The sequence below is a fragment of the Hydractinia symbiolongicarpus genome, chromosome 3, assembly GCF_029227915.1.
Source record: "Hydractinia symbiolongicarpus strain clone_291-10 chromosome 3, HSymV2.1, whole genome shotgun sequence".
Lineage (NCBI taxonomy): Eukaryota > Metazoa > Cnidaria > Hydrozoa > Anthoathecata > Hydractiniidae > Hydractinia > Hydractinia symbiolongicarpus.
The window spans coordinates 23033318-23050185 of NC_079877.1; the positions used below are offsets into that span (position 1 = coordinate 23033318).

The 16868-nt window shown below is 34.0% G+C and overlaps 3 protein-coding genes across 3 annotated transcripts; all 3 read left to right on the forward strand.

Annotated features, from left to right (window-relative positions):
* Window positions 1–519: 519 nt before the first annotated feature.
* LOC130636288 (matrix metalloproteinase-9-like) lies at window positions 520–2677 on the forward strand. Its single transcript, XM_057445955.1, has 5 exons — window positions 520–681; window positions 837–1189; window positions 1615–1763; window positions 2211–2411; window positions 2539–2677. The coding sequence occupies exons 1-5, from the start codon at window positions 541–543 to the stop codon at window positions 2652–2654; spliced, it is 960 nt and encodes a 319-aa protein (XP_057301938.1). The 5' UTR covers window positions 520–540; the 3' UTR covers window positions 2655–2677.
* Window positions 2678–2811: 134 nt separating this feature from the next.
* On the forward strand, window positions 2812–9399 carry LOC130636290 (uncharacterized). The gene is made up of 6 exons (XM_057445958.1): window positions 2812–3527; window positions 5170–5306; window positions 5498–5524; window positions 6151–6216; window positions 6725–6751; window positions 8741–9399. The coding sequence occupies exons 1-6, from the start codon at window positions 3449–3451 to the stop codon at window positions 9119–9121; spliced, it is 717 nt and encodes a 238-aa protein (XP_057301941.1). The 5' UTR covers window positions 2812–3448; the 3' UTR covers window positions 9122–9399.
* A 901-nt stretch (window positions 9400–10300) lies between these two features.
* On the forward strand, window positions 10301–13958 carry LOC130636285 (uncharacterized). Its single transcript, XM_057445953.1, has 2 exons — window positions 10301–11038; window positions 11317–13958. Exons 1-2 carry the CDS (start codon window positions 10863–10865, stop codon window positions 13223–13225), a joined length of 2085 nt encoding a protein of 694 aa, XP_057301936.1. The 5' UTR covers window positions 10301–10862; the 3' UTR covers window positions 13226–13958.
* The last annotated feature ends 2910 nt before the right edge of the window (window positions 13959–16868 follow it).

The following is a 16868-nucleotide window of genomic DNA, read 5'->3' on the forward strand; positions in this document are numbered from 1 at the left end:
CATTGAAACACACAAAATAGCGAGAGTATGCTGACATTTTGTAAAATTTGAATAGCATGCTTCGGAACTTTTTAACAACTTTAAAGTTGAAATTAGCAACTGATGCCGAAATGAAGAAGCTGAAGCGCGTTTCTTTAATTTTTTTAAAAAAATTAAATTAAGATGCAAATATACATGGGAATTTTAACACCGTAATTTTTAAATTTTAGTTATCAATGCAGTTCTTAAAGATAAAAAAACTCTAACCAAAAGTTTAAAAACAAAAACACATTTAAGACTAGTAGTTTTCAGCCTATTTTTTATACGCGGGATTGGATTTATGTTTTGTATTTTTTTAACTTAAAATTAAAGGAAGGAAATGATTTTTTTTAAATTTCTCAAATAACAAAAGATACAAAAAAATTGACGGTAAACTGACGGAAATTTTTGCGCCGAAAAGGAAATAATTATTAAATTATGCCGCTTAACAACTGAGCCAATATTTTTTTATTAATTATATAAACTTACTTACTCAGTTAAATAAACAAACTTAATAAACCAATGAGCTTGAAAAAATATAAAAGGAAGGGCACCTCTGCTGCATTTCATCTTCACTTGGAGTCGTTTAAAGAGATAAACATGAAGATTGCTGTACTATTATTGACTACGTTGGTAGCTGTCAACTGTGACCTTGATGTCAGGGTAAAATATGTTTGCTCTCTTTTTTAGTAACTTCTTCCATTTCTCACTCATATCAAATGCGAACCGAAAGTATGTATTTCTATTTTGTTTATTTTTTATATACACTAGCAATAACACATTCTATTATAATTATATTTATATGTTTATTGCTTTAGAAATACTTGAAACAGTTCAGTTACTACAATCCAAATTCCTTTGATCAATCAAGCGTCAGTGATGCCCTGAAAAGCTTTCAAAAAACATTCGGTCTCATCCCAACAGGTGTAGCTGATGAAGCCACCACAAAATTTATGAAAACACCCCGTTGTGGAAGACCAGATTTTAAGAGCAATGCATTTGCTGATTCCAAATGGCAGAAAACGGATTTAACCTACTACTTCCACAACTACTCACCTGATATGAGTCAATATGACCAGGAAAATTTAATGGCAAAGGCTTTCAAATTTTGGTCAGACGTAACACCTTTGAGGTTCACCAAGACTTATGGATCTGGCGACATTGTCATCTCGTAAGTAATTTCTATCTCCTTTAGGATTTATTTGGGAGATATAGAAACAAATATAAACAACATCGTAGATGAAGAAGATAAACCTACAGTGAAAAAAACAAAGAATTTCAAAGGATACCTCTTGCAGCCCGAAAGAAAATAAATGATAAATATCTACTAACATATTTTTAAGCAATATAGGAAACTACTTATCAGCCTCGTGAAAAATATCCGCGTGAATTCTCCTTCGTTTATATTTTCTGGTATTTTGTGCACGTCTTGCTTGCCTGTTAGCATAAGGTAGTTAAATTACTCTATAGGGGTCTAAAACCTGTGTGCAACCATTGTGAACACGATTTTGTGCAAAACTTTTATTACTAAAGAAGATTAAGGAGAAAAAATATCTTGCTAATACGTTCACAAATAAACGAACTTTTTATTTGTAGATTTGGTCAAAATTCTCATTACGATGGCCGAAGGACGTGTGGTTATCCTTTTGATGGTGCATCAGGAGTTTTAGCTCACGCTTTCTTTCCTCCAGATGGTCGCCTTCATTTTGATGACGCTGAGCATTATACAAAGGAAAGTACCAGTGGTAGGTTGGAAAGAAAAATTTGCACACATTTTTTTATTAAAATACGAATGATAAAAAGGCAGCATTTGTATCTGACAGTTTTTTGCCGAAGATTCAATTTTATAAAGTTATGATTTTTTATGTGCATTCAAATAAAAACAATTTATTGAGGAAAAACAACATTAAAGCAATATTTGGTAATCTTCATTTTTTCATTTTTTTAATCTTCCTTATGCTCCCACCATCAAATTTATTTTATTCTTATAAGAGATTACTCATTCAAAATTCTCCGGTGAACAGTATCAAGATATTATTAAGCTGCCTGGTACTTACTTATAAAGGAGACAGGGCATTATGGTAAAAATAGAACTAAACACAGACTATTTACCATTCCAAACTTGAGGACTCTTTTCTTTCCTTAATTTTATTCTCTTTTTTCCTCATTAAAAAGAGATAATGTCTCTTTAGGTACAAACTTTCTATGGGTTGCTACCCACGAATTGGGACACATTCTTGGATTGGAACACGACACGACTTATAATGATGCTGTCATGTACCCATATTACCGTGCGTACACACCTGGTATGAGCCTCCACAATAATGACATCTACAGGATTCAACGACAATATGGAAGCACTGGCACCGGCACTGGCACTGGTGGTGGTTCGAGTAAGTAAAAAATAATTTTTCTAAAATTAGAAGTGAGAAAAAACAATTTCTCAGGTGAATTCTTTACATCAGAAATAAGTGGCGTAGTAAACTTTAAATATATAATACTATTGATTTCTTTTCTTAGCTTGCGTTGATGAGAATGTTGACTGCAGAGATTGGCAAAGCAATTGCAATGGCGTTTCTGATGACTGGACACAATACATGGCTACTTACTGCAAGAAAACATGTAATTTGTGCTAAAAAGATAGTGCCTTCATAAACTATTTTTGCGTGTTTGTTAGAATTGCCAATACTCTATTCTAAAGCAATTAGATCTAAATAATTTTTCCGGGCTTACAGTGTTAAACGAAAGTAGTGTTCAGTCCATAAAAAAATCCACGGAAATTTGCCGGTCGAAACAAAATCGATATAACTATATATTGCATTTTTTGCTATTTCGTGTGTCCGAAACACGACTGCGAAATAACGTAGATACAAACAGCCATTTTTGTTATAGGAACTGGTCGTAAGCCCGTGAATTACGGTCATCTTTAAAAAACATTCATGGTAGTTCCAGTCGTTTGTATATATTCGTCCGCAACTACTTCAGAGTTTACTCGTAAACTTCTTTCAAAATGCAAGCGTTTTGCAAAATAATTATTCCAATGCGTCATAATGAAAAGTGGTTCTGAATAAATTAGTGTCATTAGCAATTTTTGGTGATATGTGATAGAAGTTGATAGAAAATAATCATGTTGATTTGTAATAAATGCCAACTCAAATAAAATTCGGTACGCGCCAAAATTAGAAACTCTATCATACCAAAATTAGAATTTCCGTTCTTATCATATTCTGCGTTCTTCTTGTATAGATTATTTTAAATTAAAAATCAACATGTCCTCTATAAATAAATTATTCTTGATGACTAATATTCATCAATAAAAAATAAATTTAAATATCAAATTTTTTTTCATTAATTCAACAACATCACTTGATAGATCGTTAATGCGAAATATGTTCTTTATAAAAGTTGTAAACATTCCATCGTGGAGGAAATGTGTGTGAGAAGGGCTCTGATTACATTATTAGTAGTTTTATTAGTAATTAGCATCGTTGTCGTAGCGACGCTCTCAGGTATGCTATTTTTCTATGACCACTCCTTCCTTTATATTTTGTCATTTTGCATGTAATACATAAAAACGAAGATCTTAATGTTTGACAGTGTTACTGGCGCAAGAAAATTCTGATTACAAACACAGCTAGCGTTATATATTACGATATCGTTTTCCTATAAAATAAATGAGTTATTGTCACAGCATTTGTCTTTATATATATATGAAACGAAGCAAACGGCAAATTAAGTTTCTTAAATTCGGAGGTCATTTTAGTAGAAAAAGTTTATAAGCAAGTTCTCTTAATTTTTACGGGGTCTGTGAGTAAGATATTAAATCAAATACATAATTTGGAACGACAAAAAGAATTTTATTAACAGATATACAAGAAAAGATAAAATAACGATTTTTTCGCCTTTTATTCATCTCTTTAATAATAGCCGTCGTCTGTCTGTCTGTGTGTCCGCGAAAGCCGTGTCCCGTAACACGAAATTTTTAAAATGCACATCAATACCAAATGCGTTATATTTCTGCCCACTTTGTTGCAACGGGTTAATTTGAAGGACGGGCGACCCCGTGGATTTTTCCACGGGCTAACAACTAGCCTAAATTATAATACCCGTATACGTCTGTCCGTCACGTAAAATGGTAGCTTAGCTACGCAAGTAGCGAGATGCACGCAATACGGTATAAAAAGGACGGGCGAACCCGTGGATCTTAATTGATCACTGTACTGTTAAAATCGATAATTTTTAAGTAGTCTCCCGTTTTGTTATAAACTACTTGATATACGTTTCCTTGTTATACCAGGTAATAATACCTGAATACCATACCAATGCCGTTGATTAATGGGAGACATGTGTTAAAAAATTTTCTTACTTAAATTTTTACACTTTTCCAACTAGTTAAGGTTTCTTAATTTTATTTCGACCAGTTCTTTCAAAGTGGTATCTTAAAAAAATCATGTAAATAGATAAATAGTAATATCTTTGTCAATTCCTTGACTTCTCTTGACATTTCGTTTCGTTTTCATTCCTTATTTTATTTTGTTTATTTATACTATAACGACATAGTTCGAAGAGAGAGGACTTCATTCATCAGCTTTACCATATTGTTCCACGCTTTACAAAAAGCAAAACAGTTATCAATCTTTTTCCACGTGTGTCAACATGAAGATCTGCATGATTTTTTGTTATAATACAACTTTTCCGAATTACTTGTTTTTATTAATTGCAGCTATTTCTGATTTTTTTTAAACAAAAAGAATGTGTTTTTTGCAATCCTCACCTAAAATTTGATAAAATGTCATTGAACTATGCTTGAAACCGAGGGTTATTAGTACAGGCTGAAAAAAAACACTTTGACCGTAACAGTAATACCAGTACAGCATTTTAACATGTTGGATTCGGGAAAGGTGTATTATAATAAAAAGTCAAGCAGATCTTCATTGACCTTTGCTTGAAATCGAGGTTCATAAGTACAGGTTGGAAAGAAGAATTTGACTGAGCATTTTCACATGTCGGATCATATGGTCGGATTAAGTTAAAAAAAATTTAACAGGCACCAATTCTCTGATTCTAAATATGATCTTAAAGTCAAAAAATTAAAATTATAAAAAATATGTAATTTGAGAATCGTGCATTATTATCAAGTTTTATTTTTAGTACTACTTGTTTATCAATCAAGGGAGGACATATGGAGTGACGTGAATATCAGTATAGCAGTTATCGTCCTACTTGTAGCATTTGGTGTCCTTTTGTTTTTTGCAGAAATCGCGTTGGTGTATCTTGGTTGCACAAAGGTATGGGTACCAAATTTCGATAAATATTTTTAAGTTATCATAGTATACTAGAAAGAAATCGCAGCTTATGTCTTTAAGAAAAAAGTTGCTGGAGAAATGCTGCTATCAATCAAAACTAGAAATTTATATTATATAATAGATTATTTTTCTAAAACTAAATAGTAATCACAGTAAAGTTACTTTGTATTTAGCGCTGGTACAATGAAAGAAATCGGCCGGTAAGATCTAAATTTCCGTTTGTTTGTTTGTTTGTTTGTTTGTTTGTTTGTTTGTTTGTTTGTTTGTTTGTTTGTTTGTTTGTTTGTTTGTTTGTTTGTTTGTTTGTTTGTTTGTTTGTTTTACATACTCATAGCTGTTTATTCGTTAATAAACGACAAACATTGGATAATCACTTCATTGGTCAAGATCCTATAAGGCAAATTACTCGACTTACTTATTTTCTTTCCCATTTTAAAAGTCTTCAGCCTGAAGGCGTTATCATGGAAAGGCGAAATACCTTGTTTCTGCGAATAGATTCTGAAAATCTTTCCTGCAATTGGACAACGACAAACAAACAATACGACATTCACTATCGCGAATAATTAAGCGTTAAAGGGTTGTATAATTAAAAGAAACCACTTACTCTGAGAAACTGATTCGTTTGTTATAGAGAGGGAACGATCGTTAGTAAGTGAATAGAAGTAGTTACGACTCTTAAAAGGAATATTAAAGCAACATGTAGCTACTTACCGTTGTATAACAGCTACTAATTCTAAATCGATTACGATGTGATTACGTTATTTAAAATCAGGTAGTATATAAATCGGGTAATTGGGTAGTGAACTGGGTTTTTTTATATTCGTAGAAAGACATACCACCTGCAGTAGTAAACGAAACATTTCAAAACGACTTACAAGACGAGGAAGTAGTAGTGAGTATTTATTACCAATCATTTGTTTTATTTTTGTTGCACTTTTTTATGTATATCTTTGCTTATATTATATGTCCATTGAATTCTGTTGGGCTATGGTGTAGGGAGTATTATCTTTAGGGAATTTATTTTTGTCGAGGTTTATCTTAATTTTGCAAAAATTCCAAAAATTAATTCTCGCAAAATTTGAATTTTTGTTCGAACCATAAAGGTATTTGAATTACGAAGATTTGTATTAGAAAATCAACTGTGGGAATATAATCAATTGGAAATTGGGCATATTCCCTGGGTTAGGGTATTGTGCATAATAATCAGTTAAAATGCATAATTCCCAAACTTATGGTAATCCCTGTAGCATATTAAATTATAAATTGAAAGAAAAATAGTCTTATCACCCTATATCACCGCGAAATTTAATTCTGGTAAAATTTTAGGACCTGTGAAAATTAATTCCCTGGTACTCGAATGACATATTGTTATGTAACGAAATATGCTGTTTTTCTTTTAGTTAGAATTTCCAGACAATGACGACGAGGTAAGGGAAGAAAAATAAAGATTTAAGTTCTTAAATAATTAATAAAAGTATAGTAAATTATTGAAAAAATTAAATTCAAACGAGTCACAGTTCCAATTGAATTTCTACCATAAAAAAGATATTTTTATAACATGGATGTAAGCTAAGGAAAGGTTGGTTTGGTAGGATGAATTCAAAATAGAATTCTCTGTGTGTCTGCATTCAACTTTAAGATATTTTGATTTACTGCATTCACTTTTTTCTTCAATATGACTTCTTTAATAACCTTTTTTAGACCTTCTAACAATCTCACGTTTCATTTCTAACTTTTTTTTCTGCTCAAGGTACACTAAGGTTAATATGCTCCACGTTGAAGATTTAAGATCCAAATTACACGAATATTTCTTATAAACAACTGGAGTTTTGATCTAAAGCTAAAAAATGCCTTTAAAATAATAGGAAGGTTTCTTAACAGTTGCTTAAAAGAAAACCTTAAACAGTGTAAAAGATTATCTAACACTGTTTAAATTACGTAAATTCACTAACAGTTGTTATATTTTGATTACATACTTGCCACATAACAAATAATGATTTGATTGAAAATCAGAAAAGGGAAACAAAATCAGTACAAATACAAGGGAAAGACGGAGTCTTTTTGCTGCATTGGCCTTTTGATTTAGCAGAATGCATTCTTTAAATTGTATTTTTATTCGCGTAGCCTTGTCGTGCCGAATGTGAAATTTATCTGCTAATTAGGAGAAAGATAACACGAAATTACAATGTGTATTTCTCCTTAATGATGATTTGCAATTTAAACTAATAATGAAAAAACATCAACAACTTCTAAGAAATCATAAACAAACTGTGTTTGATGTACCCAGTGAAATCTCCCTGAAATAGACACTCACCGGAAAAAAAATGTTTGTCTGCTTTGTGGGAGTTGATTTAAAAATTTTCTAAAGTAACTGGTAAAAAATGTGAGACAGTGATTAGAAGAACGGTCAAGAGGAAACAATTGACAAAAGGCAAATAATTATTTATCTAAAAACCAAGAAAAGAAATATAAATGGTCCACGAATAAGCGTACCGTTCATCTTACTTCGCCTTTGATTTGGTTCAAACATAAATTATTGCTAATATCCAACACTTACTTATACTAAAATTTCTTAGCAATCTTAAAAGCGGTTGTTTATAAAGGTTTATAAAGCGGTTTCTCATGATAAAAAGTTTAATATTCCGAGCATACAGTTGCTGTGTAAAAGAAGGAAGTAAATAAATTAAGAATTTTCAGAAAAGACATATTTGGAGAGGTTTGTTGTGAGAGTTCTTAAAGAATTCGTCTTAAAAAAAATCAAGTGTCCGTCTTATCGGCTTTAAGAATGTTCCACCGTAATATTACCTCAAATAAACGACTAGGGAAAACAGATTTTTTTTCGTGCGCTTTTTAGTTTCGCACATCCTTTTTGCGCGAGGCAGGATAGCAAAACTTTAATTTATCATGTGTTTTATAAGCAAGTGGAAATTCAAAATCAGGTTGAGATATGCTTGTACCAAAAACAGGCTTAGAGTATGCTCACGTTATGCTCATTGCAGAAACTGAAAACTTAGCGTGATCTAAAGGTTGGTTTCCACTAACTAAAAAATCGTACAACTATTGCACAACAGTAATTGTGACGACTTTATTGAAACACATGTTGTACAACAAAGCTACACAAGGGGTGTTGCACAACAAAGGTTGCAGGGAGATCTCTGTCTCTACAACAGATACGCAACATCAATTACGAGTTTTAATGGAAACCAAGCTTTATAATGATCCAGTGTTTAGCTTAGACAGAACTAAAGGTATCATCACATAAGTGCAAGTTCAGACAGTTATTGATGTTGTTTAAGGCGTATAAGGGGAAGGGAAGCGCCTAATACCTATAACACAAGAAATATGCTGAAAAAAATTCCCTATCTTAACCTGAATACATTTATAAAGTTTATACTTACTAAAAACATGTATTTTAGCCTTTGGAGATTGCAGCAGCCGCAATCGAAGAAGAAAAAGATGATGGATTACCATTAGGCTTTAGAGAATACCTCGCAACTGCAACATTCTCAAAAGGTATAGATTGGGAATTTATCAAGGAAGAATATTGTAACGGCAATCCAATGGAGAAAGGACAGTATATCAAACGAGAAGAAAGCGACTTGTTGAAACTATTCCAAAGCGCGTCAAAAAATAATTTTGAGATTAAACCTGGACACGGAGGAAAGATTGTTGTGAAAGCTGATTTTAAAGATACAATAGGTTTTGAAATTGGTCGTGGAAGGAAGAAGTTATATCGCCTACAAATGGTATTTACAGATCGGTTTTATCTGAAAAATGCATATCCCATTAAAAAATGAATTCTGTAGTTGGTTTTTTTGCAAAAATTTTGAAAAATGTCCAAATGTTTTTCAAGCATGTACAACCGATATTTTTTATACCTTCCGATGAACTCTTTTGTATCTTTTCCCACAAAGCATAATTAAACGCCTTTAGGGCGTAAGTGAATACATTTTATAAAAAAGACATTAGCGAGTCAACAAATACAATTTAACGAAAGCTTTCGACCGTAACTTCGGCCATCTTCAGTCATAATACAAAGTTGTTTCAGCAACTAAATACACTTTAATATCAAGAATGTGAGTTTTTCGTTGTTTGATTTGTTACTTTGAATGCGGCAATTTGATTCTATAAACAACACGGAGGAAAATACGTTTAACCTGAATAAATTAATGAATAAAAAACTGCGATTTTTTTATTTTTAAATGCCCACTGTATGAACATACATCTGAAAGATTTTTTTAATTTTTAATGATTTTTTAACTTTAATAAAAAATCTTTTTGATGACAGTCTGTTCAACAATTAATTAATTTATATTTTCCTTGGGCTAGAGTAACTTTTGTCCCACATCTATGGAGTCATGTACTGGACAAAAGTCACGCTATAGAGTGTCGTGTTGCGTAGTAGAGTGTCGAGGTGCAATATAGATCCCAAGGTCGCGAGGCGTAGTATAGGTGGACGCGAGGCGAAATAGAGAGTCGCGAGGCGTAATAGTGAGACGCGTATGTAATAATAGAGAGATGCGAGGCGTAATAGAAGGACGCGATGCGTAACAGAAGGACGCGTTGCGTGATGGAAAGACGCGCAAACAAGGGCGACGCGGCGTGTAGGAAGAGGGGACGCGTACTTTCGCGCCATTTGCCTTGGTTACCCGTGAATAAATTTCGAATTTTTTCAATTGACTGGCAAATTAATCAAGACAAAACACGAAAGAAAAAGTAAGTTTTTGTAGCAGCTGGGCTGACCGTTCTCTCTGATTTTTTCTCTCCTGTTTTTTTAATTTCTGCTGTATTATAGTTATATTCTGATAAATTGTGAGAAGTTGCTAATTCATAAGTATGTGTAGTAGTGAAGGGAAGCAATGTAGGGCAACGACGACATTTGTCAACACAGGTATAGCTGGCACCCCCCCCCCCCTCCTCATATATATTTTCTCATTAAAATTTGTAATGGGCTAGCTATACTATTGCTATAAATAATGGATTATATTATTTGCCCTAGCAACTTTTACTTCCTTTTTTCCTTCCCTTGTATACACCACCAATCAACCCCCCTCCCCCTGCAACGAGGAGGGTGCCGATAAGCCGAAAAATGTTATTACACTGCTTGCATGCTATTCTGTTATAAGCAATGTGCTGTTTTTGTATTAATATTGTGTTTTGTATCACCATGTGATTACAATGTTTTGATAGGTAAACAGGGCAGCTTATAAAACAGAACGTAGGACTACGACTGGTAGTTAAATGGAACTGTGCGGTGCATATGCATGTGTACAACAACACTGTCAACAGGTGTATTGTAATGATGGCAAATTTCTCAAGTTTTGGTTTTCTTCAAGTGACACTGCACCCATTTTCAAGAATTTTAAATAATGCAGCAAATATGTACAATGTTCTTATTCGATTTTCCTTTAAGGATATTCTTAAGACATTTTTAAATTTTTGTCTTACTATCGTGAATATTTATCGGCATGGTTGTAATTTTCAAAACTTTCAAGCTAAATTGTATGTGATGTTTTAGGAATTAAAAATTGATTCAGCATGCAGAAAGTGAAAGACGCTATAGACAGACTGAATAATGCATTGGATGGTCTGTCATCATCAACAACAAGTACTCAAAATAATCCAAATCAGAACATCTTCCAGAGTCCAAACTCACATCCAAGTCCAAACTTACATCCAAGTCCACAACATCAGAGAATTCTACAAGATTTCAAGTAGGTTGATATTTTTAAGAGTTGTGAATTTCTGCTCCCAGCATGATCATTGCCTCCTTTGTATCTTTTCGATAAGTTTCAATAATCATCTCTCCAGGAGTACTGCTCACAGGCATTATGCTGATTGTGACTATTGAATTTTTTCGTGCCTTTGTACCTTTTTATAACATTTTTCATTTTTTTGATTTTGTTCAACTTTAATTTTTTTCTGTATACACTGAGTAGAAAGATTATTATGTTTGAGACAGATTTTTATTTTAATTCTTGTTCTGTTTCAGTAAGCAATTTCCAGCGTTGAATGCTGGTGGTAGCCGATATCGCCCACAAGCAAAGAAACCACGTCTCTCTAATAACTTCATTAAGGACACATGGACCCATAAATTCTGTGCACTGAGCTACAAAGATACATCAGTTTCACCTAATACACGTGAATTAATGGAGCTAAACCAAGTTGGTCTCGGAATTGAAAAAGTTGTTTTTCCTTCCAAAACTGGAACACATGCTATGCTTCTGGAAGAGTTAACAAAAGCTTATCCAAAATTATCATCACAGAGTGGTGGCATTGAACTTCTGAGGGCTGAGAGTGGTGGAATAAACCGACCATTGGTGTTGATACCACCAAGAAAAGATGGTTATTCTATCAGCTATTTAAAAAATTTAGTACCCGGTCACGCTGTAATATACATCAGACCAGTGCAGAGCGACTTACCAATGGAGGAACCAACTATGGATTCAGGTATTGAAGTTAACTGTGTACGATGTAATCAGAAATATCCGTTAAATGATTTAAGATTCCATCAAGCTTATTGTCAACTTGATGATGACATTTTTCCAGAGATGATAGACGATGAAGCTGGGCCATCGAATGAAAAAGAAGTAGGAAGTACTTCTCCCCATATCGATACTTTGTCGGCAATGTTTCCTCGAATCTCTAAAGCCACAATTCAGGACATTTTACGGAATACCAAATCTATCGATGTGGCAGCCAATATTTTGAGTGAGAAAAGTGCAAGTGAAAATATGTCTGACATGCTGCAAATTAAATGTGTAGATAAGGACATGTCTTTAAAAGAAATTCTCAATCAAATTACATCTCTTGCTTCAGAAAATGATACAATCACTTTGGAAATTGAACGTGACAATCTTTGGATGGAATCCTTGAGATTTTACAAAAGGAACCTTGTGAATTCTCAAGTTATGACCAAAAAATTGATCATTGAGTTTAAAGGAGAGGACGGCCTTGATGGTGGGGCAATGAAAACCGAATATTTCAACCTTTTGTTAGAAGAAGTTAAAAATCGTCTATTTGAAGGTGAAAATAACAGTTTGTTGCCTGTGAAAGACATCACAAAAGCTGTGCTTTTCAAAGTTGCTGGTATGATTATCGTACATTCATTGATTGCTGGTGTTGACACCGGCTTCCCAGTATTAGCAAAACCATACTTTTTACACATGTGTGGTAGAGATACCGACAGTTTGATTGAAAGTTTGAATAAAAGCCACATACCAGCAAATGCAACAACTGAAAATTTGATTGAATTGATTGAATCACTTGATCAATGTAAAACAAAGGACGATATAGACAAACTGCTTTACAAGGACAATCAGAAGCAAGATGTGTTTTGGTCACTTATTAATTCTGCGCATTGGCCTGCCGACAAGAATATTAACAAAGAAAATGTCCCATTACTGGTTCAACAACTCATTTTGAATGATGTGATATTGTCACGCCGAAACTCTTCAGACATGTTATTCGAAGGTTTGAGCTCGTGCAATTTCTTGAATACGATTCGGTGTCATTGGAAAGTTATGGATCAAATATTTTGTGCTGGTTATCGCATGATTGAGAGTAAAGAATTTATCAAATGTTTTAGTTTTGACGAACCAACTTCCTTCGTGGAGACACAGGCAAAGAAATTTTTTCTGTCGTTTATTGAAAAAAGTGACAGTATGACATTGAGTAAAGTACTTGCCTTCTGTACTAGTCATACAGTTGTTCCACTGGATGGTATGAAAAATGAAATCAGAGTGAAATACATGTCGGATGATGAAAAAAACAGTATGTGCAAATCCTCTGCATGTTTAAAAATAATCTACCTACCTACAGTTCATTCTGTAGAAAAGGCGTTTCACAATATGTTGGCAACAGCTTTAGCATGTGAATCAAAGGGATTCGCAAATCCATGATAATTGTAAATTTTTAGGGGCACTAACGAGTTTATTTTTTTCCTTCAAGGTGATCGATTTTTAGCTTATGTTGTCATTGTTCTTATTATGTTGTCATTGAGAAAAAATGCCGATTTTTTTTCTTTTTCTTCCAAAATATGCCTCACTTCTATAAAACTGATTTTTTTTCTGGTGGGGGGGAATATAAAAATCCTGTCAGTCCTATGCAAGAATTCTTCCAGTGATATACATACTTTTAATGATCAGATTGATTATGATTAGTCTCGAATTTATGACTGACTTGTACGCTCCTTGAAGTCTATATATACTGCACATGCATTTATAAGTTCGTCTTTTTGTTGTTCTATTTTGTTTGTTTTCTAACTTTTATATGGAAAAGATGTATGGTTATAGTCGTGATCAAGTTACGCATTGCATTATCATTCAGCTGTGCTAACCAAGAAGATATTTTTCTTTTCTTTTTATTTCACAAGGGTTATGTTTGTTATTTTGTTCTTTATGTGAAAAAATGTTCTACTTATATACGGTCGACTCACTCAGAGAAAGTTATTTAAAAACAGAACTGTTATCGTTAAGTAACTTTTAAACATATTTCGAACATTTTGGAGGGAATTTCGTCTGGCATTTTTAGGATTTATTGTATGATTAAACAAACAAGTGGTTTTGTTGACATTTCGTGTACTTATGCAGTACTTTTATTTTTCAGAATATAACATGAATATACAACAATTGAGTCCAGTTGATTTTATTAAGAATTCTGTTGTTGATACATTGAAACTAATCCAGTCGTTATTGTCATCCTTTGTTGACGCGAATACAGCAGATTTGGATTATCCTGTCTATAGACTTGATGAACTTTACAGCTTCTGCTCTAGAGCAGCTTTAGAGTATCCAGATGTTATAACCGAAAATGTACTGAGTAGTATTCATCAAGCATCAGTGATAATTCAATCAGTGAACAAAACTAGTAACGCGGAAACTGTACGGCACAAGATAGGCAGGCCTTCTTTCGATATACCTGAGGAAACTCTAAAAACTTTAGTGAGGTTGAATTTTTCGCAGACGGCAATAGCTGAAATGTTCGGAGTAAGTGCAAAAACTATTCAAAGAAGATTTAAAGAGTTTGATATTGAACCTAAATCGCACACTATGATTGGTGACGAGGAACTTGATGAACATGTCAAAAAAATTATTTCAGATTTTCCTAACTGTGGCATACGTAGAATGAAAGGTTTTTTACTGTCTCATGGTTATCACATTCCTTGGAAAGTTGTTCGTGATAGTATGTGGCGGGTTGATCCATCAGGGCTATTGATGCGCTCGTTGCAACGTAATGTAGTTCGAAGAAGAAAATATAGTGTTGCAGCGCCAAGGTCATTGTGGCATATAGACGGCAATCACAAATTGATAAGATGGTCGATAGTCATTCATGGCGGCATAGATGGGTATTCTAGGCGTCTAATGTTTCTGTCGTGCGGATCAAGTAACAAGGCTACTGTAGTACTCGATTTATTTCTGACCGCAGTACAAAATTTTGGCTTGCCGTCGCGTGTAAGAGGAGATCATGGGGTGGAAAATGTAGACGTTGCTTGGTTTATGATATCAAGACGAGGAAGTAATCGTGGTAGCTTTATCGCTGGGAAAAGTTGCCATAACCAAAGGATAGAGAGGTTCTGGAGAGATCTATTCCACGGCTGCACATACATATACCACAACATATTCACTTACTTGGAAGAGATAGGAGCCTTGGATATATCGAATGAGTTGCATTTGTTTTGCCTTCATTATGTTTTTATTCCAAGAATAAATGCACATTTTCAAAGATTTATCCTGGGCTATGATCACCATCCTATCCGAACAGAGAGAAACCTTTCTCCTCTTCAATTATGGGAAAGAGGTTTGTTGTTGCAAAGGAGACCGTCAGAAGATGATATTGTCGATGACTGCGATTCATATGGTATAGATTGGAGTGTACCGAGTCATTATATCGAAACCCGTGACGATGCTATTGTGGTTCCCGAGATAAATCATCCATTTCAAAGTAATGACTTATACCTGGAATTTTGTAGATCTAACGATCCAATGGCAAATTGCGATAACTTCGGTATCGAAGTGTTTCTTCGAACTGTTCAGGTCGTAGAAAGTACATTGTTATGAACACCACTATTAGTTCACTCACAGAACTTTTGATTGAATTGCTTAACTTGACATTAGTTACATTAGATACATTACAAAGAAGAAATTCAAACATTTTGTTCACTATATACGTACTAGATATTATGCTTAGGTAAAATAAAGCTCCTTCAGTTCTTCTAACCACGCGAAAAAATAGCCACAGCAGTAGTCATTTAATAAGTTCTTCCCGTGCCTAATTATAGAGCGCGCTCTTTTTTGTTTCCCCGTCCCAACGTCGAAAAGTTGTATTATGCCCTGATCGAGGTTGTTATTCTGCTTATCATAACTCCCCTCTAATAGGCATATAATATACACGAGAGGTTATGATGAACTAGTAGCCCTTGTACACCAAGTATGGAATCTTTTTTTTTCATTTTTTCCTTTTAAAGTATTCATGACAAGAAAAAAGTGAAGATGTATGTAAGCGTAGTTCTTTCTCTGACACGGATCCTCCCATCACACATCTTATTACGCTCCGACTTTACACGTATTTCTATTACGCCTCGCGTCCTTCTATTACGCCTCGCGTCTCTCTATTACGCCTCGCGTCTCTCTATTACGCCTCGCGTCCTTCTATTACGCCTCGCGTCTCTCTATTACGCCTTGCGTCTCTCTATTACGCCTCGCGTCCTTCTATTACGCCTCGCGTCTCTCTATTATTACATACGCGTCTCACTATTACGCCTCGCGTCCACCTATACTACGCCTCGCGACCTTGGGATCTATATTGAACCTCGACACTCTACTACGCAACACGACACTCTATAGCGTGACTTTTGTCCAGTACATGACTCCATACACATCTAGTGTTTCTAGTTTGCTGGCAATTTATTTATTTAATTTCAAGTTTTAATTATTCCTGTTTGGAGCACATTTTTAGCTATATTTATACGAATTGTATAGTTTATTTTAGAAAAACAAGCATCTTCTAAAAGTTAATTCATTAGCTCTCACCCTAAGACCAATTTCTGCTCAATAAGCAATCATGGCGGAATTGTGAAGGACCTTTGTAGAGGACAAAAATACACTTTACTATCACGTTCATATTCTTTATTGCCAGTAACTGTTTAGCTACATACTGGCAACCGTTAGAAACCACTTTTGTCGGGATAAATATCAGATTCAAGAAACGGTTGAGTTTAAAGAGTTTCCTGTTTGGTTGATTTGTTTGTCATTTAACATACAATTCCAACAGCTGCAGTACGATATTGAAAATATTTTTTAACGAATTACTTAACGACCATGTTTATTTTACCTTTTCATTGCAAAGAAGCTGGAAAAATTAATGCTTATTCTGCGAAATCGTTTTAATTTAAATACCCACAGACAGCATTGTGGCAGAGGTATGCGAAAGATGCAATCTCGTGTGTCCATCTACTATTTAATGAAACAGTTACGCAGTTCAAAAACATTAAATGCACAAAAATCCTTTCTGGACCCTTAGTTGATAACAGTATCAATCAGCTTT

Coding starts and splice junctions, on each gene's coding strand:
- LOC130636288 (XM_057445955.1), top strand. CDS start 541: ATGAGCTTGAAAAAATATAAAAGGAAGGGCACCTCTGCTGCATTTCAT. Junction 1,190..1,614: donor TCTGGCGACATTGTCATCTC/GTAAGTAATTTC, acceptor TTTTATTTGTAG/ATTTGGTCAAAATTCTCATT. Junction 2,412..2,538: donor TGGCACTGGTGGTGGTTCGA/GTAAGTAAAAAA, acceptor TTCTTTTCTTAG/CTTGCGTTGATGAGAATGTT.
- LOC130636290 (XM_057445958.1), top strand. CDS start 3,449: ATGTGTGTGAGAAGGGCTCTGATTACATTATTAGTAGTTTTATTAGTA. Junction 6,217..6,724: donor TACAAGACGAGGAAGTAGTA/GTGAGTATTTAT, acceptor TTTTTCTTTTAG/TTAGAATTTCCAGACAATGA. Junction 6,752..8,740: donor TTCCAGACAATGACGACGAG/GTAAGGGAAGAA, acceptor CATGTATTTTAG/CCTTTGGAGATTGCAGCAGC.
- LOC130636285 (XM_057445953.1), top strand. CDS start 10,863: ATGCAGAAAGTGAAAGACGCTATAGACAGACTGAATAATGCATTGGAT. Junction 11,039..11,316: donor AGAATTCTACAAGATTTCAA/GTAGGTTGATAT, acceptor GTTCTGTTTCAG/TAAGCAATTTCCAGCGTTGA.